We start from the raw sequence: 14,797 nt of genomic DNA on the forward strand, positions 1-14,797 counted from the left end.
AACACATTTCTTTTATGGGGCCGCTGGCACGAAACCTTTTCAGATGGTGGTCCGCAGCCAAAAACATTAATTTGGGGGGAGGATTCCTTGACATGAAAATGCTGCAGAACCCCTGGACAACAGCAATGATCCTCGCAAACCTCTCGGTAGGGCTGTCACGATTATGACATTTCACATGACGATTAATTGTCATTCAAATAATTGCGATTGATTGATTTAATTGTGTTTTTGTCGATGACAATTACATTTCTGTTTGGCTTGTAGGCTTTGAAGTTGCACATGGCAATTATGACACATAACCTAAATACACAAAGAAATTACTGACATATTTGACACCTTACTCTTTAAAAAGAACATTGATATAATTGCGATTATGTCAAATAACTGTGATTAGACGATTATGTAATAATTGTGACAGCCCTACCTCTCGGAAGTGACGGCCACGCCCTCCAGGAAGTCGTGGCGTCCCGTCTCGTTGAGGCGCTCCTGCAGCATCTGTATGCCCTCCTTGACGTCACGCAGCTGCTGACTGTAGCGCTGGATCTTGTGCTCGATGTCGGCGAACTTGCGCGCCGTGTCAATCTCCAGCTCCTCCAGCATGCTCTTCTGCCGCTCGCGCAGGAACCGGTGCAGGCGCTCGAACGCGTCGCCGATGGTCGCTCGAAGACCTTTAGCCGACGTCTGAAAAGGACAAGAGGCAGGTGACTTTTTGCATTTCTTTTACCAAGAAAGTAGCCAAAGTAGCAATACCACAATGTAGAAATACTGTTACAGGTAAAAGTACTGCATTCAAAAATTGACTTGAGTAAATACTGCATTTGTAATTAGTAAAATACAAAAGCATTGGCATCCAAAAAAGTACCAAAGTAAAGGTGCTAAAGTATTTATTTAATTGGTAAACTTAAAAAAGGCTTATAGTAGAAATATAAATGATTGAAAAATGGACACACTCAAGTAAAGTAAAAGTACCTAAACATTTTACTTATATATAGTATTGTACTTGAATAAATGTACTTAGTTACTTTGCACCACTGAATCTTCATAAAGGAGAACAAAAAAAACAAAGAAACACTGACTCTGTCATAAAGAAAAAAGCTTTCAGGCAAAGTTCCTTTTGATGCGTTCTTTCAATGCAATATGAAAATGCACAAAGTGGCTTTGAACAGCGGCAGGCTTCATTAAAGTGTTTCAGTCGCTACAGTGGCAGACTCTTAATTGGACAAGACTCCGTATCCCCGGGGCTCGCAATACTGCTTTAACAACATAAACATTATGTAAACATTTATTCATTCACTATGCTCCTACGTGCATTGATTTTGTGAGCGCTCTCTCAGTATCAAACGGACGATGGACAAACAAACCCACGGGTTGCAGCATATTGTTTTGTTGAGGCCATTAGTAAAAAAAATTCAGAGGAAACTTGTTTTAACAGGCTGATCATCAGACAGGGGGCTACCAAGGGAAACCCCTGTGTATGAAGGTGGGTGATTAGAGGAGCGGCAGACTGGAAGATAAAACAAGGCTATTACTGTGGCAAGGGAGAGAGGGGCTGCAAGTTGAGAGCGAGAAGCAAGAGCGCGAGAAGTTGTGGAAATTGATTTCGTTGAAGGGGGGGAAATGAGAAGCTGGACATCAGAGGGAATGAATCATCAGAGACCGAGAGAGAGCGTCAGAGAGGGAGACGGAACAAAGGGGGCCAGATGAGAGAGCACTGACTGCAATAATCACCAGAGAAGCAGCACCAGACCTACTGACCAAAAGGAAATGCTGGGTAGACGGGCCGGTATGCCGATGAACTAAACCTAACCCTAACCTCCGTGACGTGGGTGAGTAACTAACCTGCCGACGCTACTCGGAACAACGGACCGGCGGAACAATGAGCGGACCCCGCACCCTTACCCAGCATTTCCTTTTGGTCAGTTAATGCAACTAATCAACTAATCGATTATAATCGAATAAAATGTAATAAAACAATCGGAGAATAATTAATCCCTAATTTGGGTATATTTTTACAAAACTAAAAACTAGTTAAAATCTACAAGATCGTCAGATCGACTGTTTCAACTATTTCGAATTACACCACTGTCTGACAAAGCAAAGAATAGGGCTTAAGTTGTAATCAATTTGTTGACTTGACATATATACATGTGTATAAAAATACATATTTTAAAACTCGTTTAAAACAATTGATCACTAATAAAATAATGGATAGTTGCAGCCCTAATGCTGGGCCACTGTCTGAAACGTTTTGTTCTCATCAATTAAACAAAAATGCCTCCAAATACCTTGATAATCGATATAGATCGAATATTGTAGTGACGATAATCATTTTATAAAAATAAAAAAAGTAAAAATTGCAACGCTTGAGATTGTAGATCGGCTATTTTCGCCATTTAAAAAAATGGAAAAGAAAAAACATCTGTGCTGTAATCACAATATCCAGAATCCCAGATGAAAGAACCTAGTCTCATGTTGCAATATCAATATATCTATACATTGCCCAATGCCCAGCCCTATTTTATGCAAGAAACGACATTTGCGTTCTTTCCTAAAATAGAATAGGGCAGAAAGCCTACTAAAGTAATGTCTGAATGTGAACTCTCTGTGTGCATCTGTTAAGTGTCCGCAAAGACCTAAGATCTCAATTTAGAACTCCTCGCAAGAGGAGCCGGGATCCTTCGTGACCCAAGGCTTCATTACTCCTGCCTAAAGGGAAGAAGGAAAAAAAATCAATCACCATCCAACCCTATTGGTGTTCCTTCTCAAACCAAGGGCAAATATTCTCTCAGTGTTCCAGAGGGAGCCCATTAATATCCCTCCTGTGCAGGCACACAGGGCTGTGACATCAAGGTGGGCTGTGTGTCCCCCCTCTGTCCTCCCGCCTGGGATTGCTAATGACACAGAGGAGAAAGAGATGGTGAACCGGCAGCAGCTCGGCATATTCGCTTTAACCGACGTGTCCGTCTCTCTGTCTGGCCCGGCACTGCAGGCTGAGGGTTTGTTGCTGGGAAGGCTGCGATTGCAGCCAACAGAGCGAAGAGGTTCGCTGGCTGCCTTTCAGGGCACGAGAAGGGGACACAATGTCTCCTGCCCCCTCAGACACTCCAGAGCACAAGGCCGACACACGGCCCGTTATGGAGGAGAGACAATGTCGCTGGTTGGAGCTTATTCACAGTAGACATTTAGTACAGTAGTACATTTGACGGGTAAACAACACAACTGAAGGCGAGTACATTGATTGGGGCTGTGTTTCATTTAGGTGTAGCACACAGCGTGCCAGCATGGGAAGCTCCTGAATGAAACATATCCACGATTAACGATTAAGCATCAAAGTATCTGCTGAGAAAAAGGCTCCGTTGCTGCTCCTCACCACGACTCATCTTCCACTGCAGCGGATCCCTAACTCGGGTTCTCGGGACACCCGGTACTGCTGCTTTCCCACTCTATCAGGTCCAACCAGACTCAAGAGTAGACGGTTAGAATTACAAGGGCATTTGGGTGGTGCAGGCCAGGGGTAAAGTTCTCTTCCACCACCGACCGTGGAGACACTGGGGTTCCATTCCTCTACGGTGCCTCTGCCTTGGGCCGGCAAGGGAGAACAATCTCTACACCCTCCTCAAGACCAACTGCAGGGGGTTACGGTAGGGGTGCAACAGTTAATCGAACAAATCGATTTCATTGATTGTAAAAAATAATTGATAATGTAATTAAATAATTGATTGATAATCAATCACTATTTTGGGCATGTCATTAAATGAGATAAGTATATGTGTGTGCATGTGTGTGTGTGTGTGTGTGTGTGTGTGTGTGTGAGTGTGAGAGTATACAGTATATACACACACACATACTGTATATACAGTATACACACATACACAATATATACACAGTACACACACATTATACACACACACTATAAAATAGGCCTTCAAAATGCTCTGTGATAAATGCTGCCATTTCGACGCTCAATCCAGTATCCAATGTGACTGTGACAAAGCAGGGCTCATCATCACGAGAGAACACACTGAAAAACGCTCCAGTATGGGTGCAGAGACACTCCATTGTCAGCTTCCTAAATGCATCAGAGAGATGGAAAGATCAATTTTTGTCACACTGTGGCCCCCGTCCAGGCAGTGCAGCCTCTACAAATGGATGTAAACGTAATGAGATGGTGATGCTGATTTACTACGGGGGAGCAGCAGATGGCTGCAAAGGAGACCTACAGATGAATCACAGTCAGATCCAGTCGATGGAAAGGCCACAAATGGACTGAGCCTGTATCTGCCTCTCTGTTAGTTGGCTGGCAGAAAGGACTCTAACGGACAGACAGACTGAAAAGCACCGCGGTGACATAGGACGGCCATACGTAAACAGAAAGAATGACAGAAATCTCTGACGGCAGAGACAGCCACACGTAAACAGAAAGCGTGACAAATATCTCTGACGGCAGAGCCACCCTCCCTGTCAGACATACAATAGCTCAACGTCACTGCGGGGGAGAGATGAGACGGAGAGAGGAAAGGAGGAGGAGGAAAACCTGCAGTATTGACTAGATGCTCATGTGCCGCTGATTAAAACAAGTTGTCAAGATTAAAACGGCTGCTCAATAATCCCATTTACTTGTCGAAATTTCACTGTCAATACAAGCGTGTTAGGCAGGGAGACAGATGGCCAGCGATCACGGCCCCCCCGTTTATTGTCACCCGTTACTACAATTTTGTACGTTAACCGGTTCCTTTAAGTGACTCGAATGGACACATTTGATTCAAATTAGCTGCCTGGTTTGAGCGGCGAGCCGTGCAGGCGTTCAGGTACCTTCGTCTCCGTGAGTTGTCTCTGCAGGAGCTGCAGGGCCTCGGTGTGGCCCTTCTCGCTGTCCTGCAGGGTGGCCAGCTGTTCCTTCATTTCCCTCTGCAACACACAAACAAAGAACACCACATGAGAAACTGGTGAAAGGACCTCCATACAAATCCCCAATTTAATCCATTACATTGGAATTATACTGGAGTGGTAGCAGGTCAAACTACACAATACTTGCAGGGTGCCGATCTCGGTTGTTTGCTAATTGGCGTCTAAAATCTCTAAATGAAATATATACCCCATTTTCTTTTACTTGAAAACCATCACTTTGTATTTAACCACTTAGGAGTTCTTCACCCAAAGAATTTGTTATTTCAATTACACAATTCATGGGGATTTCTTAACTTTGTTTGTACGACGAATAGCAAAAATAAGCCATCTACAAAAGTCACAGCATGTCGTATCGTGAGGTGTTGTAGATTGTGAGCTCATGTAGCGTATATTGACAACAGTTAAATATCCTCATCTTACAAAAATCCGTTAAACAACTTGACTGAATCGTCGTTTTATAAGTGTCACTATTTCAAACGATGGATCTCTTTTTGGGAATCCTACAGTTTTACTGTGTTTGACTTCTTTAGCCAGAGGAATGTGGTGGTCATTTGATTTGTTAAGGGTGACACTGTTCTCGTTTAAGCCAACTTGTTGCTAAGGGAACTGACTCCAAAAGGTCCAAGTTCTCTTCAAGGTTGAACTCTCCTCATTCTGGCAGCTCAGTGGGAGGTTCAGGTGTCTCAGACACCTTCTAGCCCTAAAGGGCTTCCATGACTTATTGATTACGTTGGACTGGTTGTATTAACAGCTCGGCACGCGCTGAGTCACAGCACAGCAAATGTCAAGTCTGACCAGCAAAGAAGGCAAGTTTATTCAGAGGAAAATGAGCTCTCTGGAGATGGTTGGCCCTGTCCGAGAAACTGGGTCTCATCTCTAGTCAGACAACCCCATATAACCAGTGTTTCTCTCTGCCCCTTCCAATATTCCTCAGGATGGGCTCCTGTCACAAAATGTTTGCAGGTTTTACACTTGGCCCTGTGCTTGTCCAAATGCATTCTCCAATATATATTCAAGAGAGGCATGGAACAGCAGATGCATTCCCTTCAGCCCTGAGTGAGGGAATGGATAACAGTGCAAATAGAAAAGACAACACAGCCACTCAAGAGCTATAATGTGTTGTATGATGAATAGTAAAAGAGACAATCTGTAAGCTCCGCGAGTCGTAGATCTGCCATTTTGAAAGTGGTTAACATTAGGGTTGGATATTGCCAGGTAACTCACAATATGATTCCAATACGATACGTACAAAAGGAAAAATGGCACAAGATACATAAATCCCAAAACAAAAAGGGCTTTGAGAGTGGCATGGACTAGATTTAGTATTTTTCATGTTTCATGTCCTCCTTGGTATTCTCTAACCTCATTCTTCCTCTACATTGCAGAGGGATTTACCAGAATGTAGGGTAAGGCTCAGTGGAATACAAATGCAGAATTTCTTATTAAAGCAAACAAAAGAAATATATACACTGCACATATTGCTTTAAGGGCTCATCAATATGACACGGGCATCCCTGATTCACATCCTGATATCGTATATTGTGAGACAGCCCTAGTTAAAATGCCATCTTGCTCTTTGTATTCACAGCCTGCCTCTTCGCTAAACGCGGTCTGTGTGTCATGCAGCCATGTGTGTCACCTTCTCTGTAATCCTGAGAGACAACAGGCAGCTTCCCCTGAACATCACTGCAGAGGAAAAGCTTCAAATGGAACTGTCAGTTTAGCAGGGTCATTAAGAAACACCAGCCACTCATGAATGAATACCAAAATAGAGGAAAACAAAAAAGAACACACACATTCATCCAAACGTTTTTGAGAGGGCTGCCGTAGCATCAAATTCTACCCACTTGGGGCAGAAAAGCCTGCCGTACAAAACAGCATTGACATTCAGCGAATCCTTGACCTCAATTATGAGCTGGGAAATTAAAGGCAGATAAAATATGGGCTGTTGGAAATAAAGCACTCCCCCTCCCCTTTCAAGGACAAGGAAAACAATCCGTACTGCAGTCAGAGAGGGAACGTGACTCTCCATGTTAATAATAGGAGTGCAGCAGGATCAGCAGTCTCTCATCTGCGGTGGGTCAAAGGCCTCTCCCACCGGCAGAGGAAGAACCATCGTCACAGACTTGCATGTGTTGTCGGACTGTCTAGCTCAAAGGACAACCTTTACTGGGGAAGGATTACATTCATCTAATAATCTAAAAGTCTGTTTTTTTTAAATCATTTGTTGTATTTTTAATAGTCACAACGTGACACGTCGTATTTATTCTGTGTTGTATTCAGCGGCACCCCTGGACTGGTCGCGGCACCCTAAGGTGCCATGGCACCCACTTTGAGAAACCCTGGGCTAGCAGAAGAACTTTTAAATGAGAGCAAGCTTGAATAGGGAGCCAGTGGAGGGATTTGAGGACTGGAAGTGATATGGTCCAATGTACTTTTTTAGTCAGTAGTCTGGCAGCAGCGTTTTGAGCAAACTGTAGTGGCTTTGTGCTGCAGATGGGTAAACCCGGAGAAAAGGCCAGTCAAGAATATACAAGTGTGTATAAGGAGTTTCTCCTCTCTTGTCCATCTCACCTGGTTACCAAAGTCTGACATGACATTTCTCCAGGATGTCGAACTGTGGGGAATGGAATTGGGGTGGGGGGGGTGGGGGGGTTATAAATCTAAAACCAATTTCATCCTTCTGTCCTTCTTGGCAGCATTACATTAGCGGCTCCAGGGTACATGTTAGGAGGGGTGTGTGTGTGTGTGGGGGGGGGGGGGGGGGGGGGGGGCGTACATTTCTCCAAGATGCTTAAAATTCCACAAACTTTCCTCACAGCTGCTAGCTTTATTAAATTCAGCCACTCGTTCACCAGTTAAAAAGGCAGCTATTGGTTTCAAAGGGCCTGCACCGGTAGAGGTGGGAACAAAACATGCGGAGTCGCTGAACGTATAATGAAAGAGACTACGGGAGGGAGAGCTCGCGCACACGCACAGTCAGTCGCACACGCACGCACACACACACACACACATACACACACAAAACTGTATAAAAGAATGGATTCCTGTGATTTCAACAGATGCCATGCAAAAAGCACCCTGCAAAAAGGTTCTGACTCAAAGCCCTCCTGAAGGGCATATAGCATTGCACAGGCAATATGCTGCTCAAATTCATAATTCATTTATTCCACTGAAAAACAGCAGCATCCACCCCTTTCATCCGCTTGTCATTAGGCTACCTGTGCAGTGTGCACACCCCAAAAGCCCCCGCATAAACTGTGGTGCAAGTGATTTTTACAAGGACAGTTTAGCATAACCTTCCTCAAGCTCAGATTGTAATTCTGTCAGGTAGCAGACAGCCGGGGTAAATAGGCTGCCAGCCAACAGAGCAGCAGCAAGCAGTGAGCACACAGCAGCCGTTACAGACAGGTCTGCTGCTTTATGAGCTTCTTGTAAATCACTATGGGCACAGGGTCGGAAAATATGCCGTCCATGCACGGCCAGCCCTTGCACCGTTGTCACCGCATAGGTGTTGTCACAAGGGCACCGGCATAACACACCTTCAAAGTTATCAGCATGGTGGTTAGGACAAGAAACAGGGCAGGTACGTGTGTGTTAGGGATGGGCTTTTTTCCCCGTTAAATGTGTACACAAAAAGGATGTTTTCTGCGGTTAATCGCAGCATGATGTCATATTTATAGATACAACATTGCCGTGCACGAGCTTGCATTAGCTTAAGATGTTGCTCAAATGACATACTTGAATGCAGCAAGCAGACAGAGGCAACACGATGAACAGCTTAGTCATCCCTCATCAGTCTTTCTGGAAAGGTAACTTTCACTGGTATTTACATACTGTACATCAGAATACAAAGCCGCTGATCTGCCTGCATTTGAAGGACTGAGTGAGCAGGATGGTTCATAAACTCCATCAGAGACCTAAACCCTTAGCCTGGTCGGGTGAATTTGTGCGACCGGGATGGTTTACTACTTACCAGGCTACTAAACCCTGGCACATTTGGTAGAAAAAGTAGTGTCCCATAATAGAACCAAGCACATCTACAACTAATTAATTGTGCATCCAGTCCAACTATAGAGTGCCAAAGGTCGCTTTGAAAAGGCAGGACGATCGTGTAGCACTGCTACAGCAGCACTGAATTGTATGAAGTTAAATACATTTTACCCAGTCAAATACATTTTAAATAATTTACAATATATTATTTATATAACATTTTCGGTTAATCAGCCCTAAACAGAAAGTGAATCATTTTGGTTACACGCTTAAACATGGCCTATCCTAAATATGTGCACTGTGTTTTATGTTGCTTTACCAAGAAAGGCTTGTACTGTACACTGGAGAACAGAGAAGTGAATCATTCTGCTCCAACCAGAGAGAGGGGGGATAAATGACTCTGTTCAACCTCAAGATGGGATTTCAATTACATCGGGCGAAATAGAATAAATGATCAGTTCTCACAATGACAAGGGGAGAGAAAAACACAAGAGACTACATGGTTTCATACGAAACGAATGCCGTCAAATAAAGCCATATACTGTTACATTACATTGTCCTGCACCAAGGATTGCTGATCAATCGTGTTGTGAGCTTGTAGGCCTACATCTGCTATGATGCTATACAACAGAGGATAGCTGTTTGTTTTTACAGTCTGAACATGTATTCACAAACAGGGAAATACATGAAGATAAACTCCCAAGAGAATACTTATATGCACTTCCAATAATCAAACAGGACATGCAAAAATGTGTTTACAAACTGTCAATGAGGAACGGAACATAGTGGATATTATCATACAGGGACTAACTCAACTCAATTTTTGGAGGATTGTGTATGAGTCTACTTTCTATTTGCCATGTCTTTTCATACACAAGATGGTTTTCCATCTTACCATGTAGTTCAAGGCATTCCCCAAGCTGCTGTATCTCTTGGCGTTAACTAGTCTGTGATTCGATTAAATGACAAGGATGCCAGGTCGATGCCATTATTAGCTTCTTAATAGGAAAACCAACAGCGTAGGGCATACCTGAGCATCAGGGTTTGGAACGACTAAAGCTAAAGCTATCTATCTATTCATTCAACAAACACAAAGCAAACCTAGCACTGTCCAGAGTCCAGATCAAATGGAGGAAGAGAAGCCACAGACAGTAGTTAATGAAGGATTCCAATCTGCTGACCCCACAACTCCTGGATTCTCTATACCACTGGTTCACAAACACTGGGTCAGGACCCATTCGTGGGCTGCAGACACATTTTTATGGGTCTTCATTTTTTGTTTCCTACATTTTGTTTTTAATTATTATTATTTCAAAACATTTTCAAAAACATTCCCTAAAAAGCAAAGTTTTTCATGAATTAAAAAATAAATTTGCAGATTTCTTTTTCTTTTTTCAGTAATTCCACGAAGAAATAAAAGAAAATTCCATACATTTGAAACCAAATGTTTAAGAAGTAGCTCACAACGCGTCGCTTCTCGCAGCGTTGTGAGCTTGTAGATCTGCTGTTTTCACTAGTCTGGGTCCGCTGTCGGGCAAACGTCTAATTTCTCTTTTGGGTCTTGAGCTAAAGAGGTTAGGGAACCACTGCTCTATACCGTGTTTGCCAAGTTTAGGTCACACAATAGTAGAAAGCACACACACACACACACACACACACACACACACACACACACACACACACACACACACACACACACACACACACACACACACACACACACACACACACACACACACACACACACACACACACACACACACACACACACACACACACACACACACACACACACACACACAAGTCAGGGGAGTATGAACTAGCTAGACGCGCATGATGGTCATGCCCTCCCAAAGACACTGTGCCCCAACGCTCACTGACAAACCAGGCCCAGTCTCAAGGATCCCAAACACAGGCTGCAATGAAAGCAGCAGCAGCCATGAATGGAATGACATTACAGGCATGAAACCACCACTAGACACACAGGTTTTGCATTGCATTGTGTGTCATGGTGTTTTTAAGGAGCACCGATGTCAAAACACAGGCGATTGACTGCTGGAAGCAACACACGTTGTGAACACGGAGCTCTCTACCAATTGTTTTACGTGTTCATAAAGCAAATACTTAATACGATCACAGAAACCTTTGTGTCACCTCAATGAAACAAAGTCCCAATCTGTGATTTGTGGAATAGCCCCATCCCCCACAATGGAGAACTGTTTTCCATACAACTAGCACAATATGAAAAATATCGTTTTAAACCGATGTTCCCGCTATTTTATATTTTACAGTTGAATAAAGGGGTATTATGGATGACACTTTGGAAGATTCTTCTATTGCTAGCTTGGCCATTTCAAACCTTAAATGTTAAAAAATAATCGATCTATTCTACTGTAGGGTTTGACGTTGAAAATAGATTCCAGCATTGTCCAAGCCTAGGGAATCCAAACGACTGAAATCAGTCTTGGCAACTGAGAACTTTAATCCATGGTAATGTGCTAGTTAAGTTGTAATCGTTTTGCTTCGGGCTACACACATTATAATGACGAAACCGTGTGAAATTATATCCCATGTTATGTAAGCAGGTTGGACAGTAAACGGATTACTGTCACCCTAAGTGTAATAGCAGAGCAAGCAAGATAGGCCAACAAATGTTAAAGTGTTACACTAGCCCGTGTTATTACATGTACTGTATGGATATTATACACAAAGAGATGACATAATGCATACTTCTGCTTATGATTATTTTTTCTTTCCACTTTTTCCTAAACTGGCCTTCTTCCTTTCTTATCCATTTGTGGATGAAGTGGTTTAATTGGTAGCATTTCATAAGCCTGCTGCATCACACCTATGCACAGCTGGAGAAGCCCAAGTCCTTTGTCAGGATGGTATTTGTGGACTTCTCAAGTGCATTTAACACAGTGCAACCTCATCTGATGGAACAGAAACTCCTTCGGATGAATGTCAACCCCCACTGCACAAACAAAGTTTAGAAAGGAAAATTGAGTACTCTGAAGTTGAAGTTGATAGTGCAACAGATTTGTACTAATTGCAGTACTGTGCAAAGCTAGAGGTGCGCTAATTGATACATTCCTCACCCGCTCCTCCTACTTTCAGTTGTCAGTCAAAGTGGCTGACCTTCCAGCAGGCAGCAACATGCCATGCTCAAACACTAGAATCAGGGCACCCTCTCCAAGCAAATTAATTAACCCACATGGTGATGTGATGTGCAAATTGGTGAAAGAAAATCACCACTACAGAGTTACTGAAGAAATCGAGTCAGGCCCAGTCCGTGGCTTAGAGGTCCCGGCACCTAGGCTCTAAAGTAGCCTGACAGTGCATCGTGGGTTCAAGCCCATTCCTGACCATCATTACTGCATCTCTCTCCCCGCTTCCTATTCTCCACTTTCCGCTATAAATATAAGAAAAGCCCCAAAAATAGTCTGTTTTTCCCAAACAGTAGGAGACATATTTTCATGGGTCACACTTTCCTAATTTGTTTTTAATTATTTCAAAAGATTTGCAAATATTGTCAAAAGAAATTCAAAATTTTCAAATTAAGTGAAAATAGCAGATCTACAATTTTTAAAATAGTGGTAAAATGGTAAATTCATAATGTATTTTGGTATATTTGGGTCCCGAGGAGACATCAAATGTATCTTTTGGTTCACAAGCGGAAGAAGTTCCGGCAATCTCGTGTCATTGGCCCCGGGGCCCCGAGACTAAAAGAACAAAACTTCATAATAAACAACAACTGAACTCATGGCAACAAAACAAAAAAAATGCTGTCTCAAGCTATAAACTCCAGTGTTTATTCCGAGACATCAAATTGTGCTCAAGCTGTGTGCCTTGTATCCTGGCCTGTGAGTTTTCCCCTAGCATCAGCAGAGCCAACAGCCTCTCTCCAGGGGAGACGCCGGTCCCTGTAGCCTGAGATCAGCAGCCAGCAGCCAGCTGAGCTGACTGAGCAGGAATGACTGAGAACTCTGGAGCTTGGACCCACAGCAGCTGCCTCCAAAATAACACTGCCCTGCTGAGTTAGAGGCAGCCGTACAGCAAAATCATACTTCGCTGAGCGTTCCTCACAGACAATAATGGATTTCAAATGTCAAGAGCAGTTATTTCAGACAGCGACATTGCTGTGTACAGTGTACAACAAAGTATGATAAACTAGGCTTGAGAGAGATAGTGTGTGTGTGCGCGCGCGTGTGTGTACAATTGCTGACTAATCATGCAAAATGTTATGCTTCATTTAAATTGTTTTATGTAATATCACCAAATGAATGAGAAATCCACACAAGGAACTACTGTATATCAAATGAAACATTATTATTTAATGGAACATATATCATTCATAGATAGTAAAAATTTAAACAGAATTGAGTTAAAAGACCACAGTTTGATCCACCCATGAAAATGTGCTTAGTTTGTTTGACAATCAAATTCTTTAACAAAACACGTTTTGTTATTTTAAATAAACTGTGAAACAACAGAGTATATAGTATGTGTTTGAAGAGGCCTCTACCTAGTTATGCAACATAAACAAAAGATAAAACGCATTTTGAAAAATTCTAAACTTGGTAATCTTTTTGACACTTGCAGTTTTAAATACATATTTTATATCACATCACAAAATGTAACGTAAGAAAATGACCCACCCTATAGTGCATTTGTAGAACTTAATCTGTTCATACTAATGCATCTAAAAAGACTGAGGTTTAACCTAACACAAAAGACAGTGTTTTATTTTGTTTTACACTGCCGATGGCAATGCAACACTCCTCTCTGTGCCACCAGCCAGCTGGGATATAGTTAGAGATTAAAGTGCCAGTGGCCACGCACTGGACAAGGAGATCAGCCCACAGCCGTGTGCCAGCAAGCGGGATTATCTACTCTATAACAAGATTACTACCAGACAATGGCCCTAAAACTAAAAAGAACTCACTTTTGTGCTCTATGAATCAATTTTTCCTGGATGATTTCTTTTTTTTTGTTTGTTTAAAAATTTCCAGAATTCTCTTGAGGGCTTTTAGGGTTTCCTCATGCATGCTTTCCAAAGCACTTCTGTACTATATACGTCTAGGATTCAAGTTTTTATATCAAGTTCTTCTTTTACACTAAATGTAATGTGTAATGGGTCTATCTATACTCTCCATATATCGTTGCTGTCGGGTCGAGACCTCATAAGTCCAAAACTGTTAGTTTAGGTTCTTAAAGGTGCCGCGGGAGGCGGGCCTTGTAACATGATTGACATGCCCTTCGGCCAATAGAATCGTGAACAAGTGACGTTTTCTGTATTTGTTGGGCTGAACAGCGCCTCACATAGGAAGGAGTACTCCCTTCCAGAGCTTAATATACAGGGGTTTCATACGAAACCTATTTGTTTTCAGATAATAAAAAAAAAAAAAAAAAAACGAGTTGCATTTTTGACGTGTTTTGAGCTTGTAGATTTGCTATTTTTGCTACTTTTGTGACACTGAAGTATTGAGTAGGGTATCAATTCATGAAAATACGTAAAAGGGTTTAAATATTGAGAAGAGGTTTATAACCGACAGCAACAATATAAATGTAGATCATTTAACCACTTTTAACCTGGCTTCTCCATTTTGTGCATGATTACATTATGGCAAAAATTGTCAAAAAGGTTTACTAATAGTCCAAACGGTTTCGTACAGTATCTATGAAATACTTACACATAAGAACATTGCATGTTCGCATCTACAGATAAATTAAACCCTATAGGCCTATATGCTTCATTGACCAGGTTTCACCAGGGATCTATACTGAAAATGGACGATCTATTAGCTAACGGCACATTGCAACACGTTGTCGCTCTGTGACGGATTGTGAGCTTGTAGATGCGGAGATCATCTATTTAGCTGAATGTTCACCCCAG

The 14,797-nt window shown here is 42.4% G+C and overlaps 1 protein-coding gene across 1 annotated transcript in view; it reads right to left on the reverse strand.

The window, feature by feature from the left end:
• trim62.1 (tripartite motif containing 62, tandem duplicate 1) overlaps nucleotides 1-14,797 on the reverse strand; it is a 38,514-nt gene that overhangs the window by 9,090 nt on the left and 14,627 nt on the right. The window contains exons 3-4 of the mRNA XM_080727677.1: nucleotides 4,813-4,908; nucleotides 425-681 (exon numbers count right to left, since the gene is read on the reverse strand). Coding sequence (XP_080583803.1) covers nucleotides 425-681; nucleotides 4,813-4,908 — 353 coding nt within the window. The remainder of the gene's footprint in view (nucleotides 1-424; nucleotides 682-4,812; nucleotides 4,909-14,797) is intronic.

Source organism: Nannobrachium achirus (assembly GCF_963921795.1).
Source record: "Nannobrachium achirus genome assembly, chromosome: 6".
Lineage (NCBI taxonomy): Eukaryota > Metazoa > Chordata > Actinopteri > Myctophiformes > Myctophidae > Nannobrachium > Nannobrachium achirus.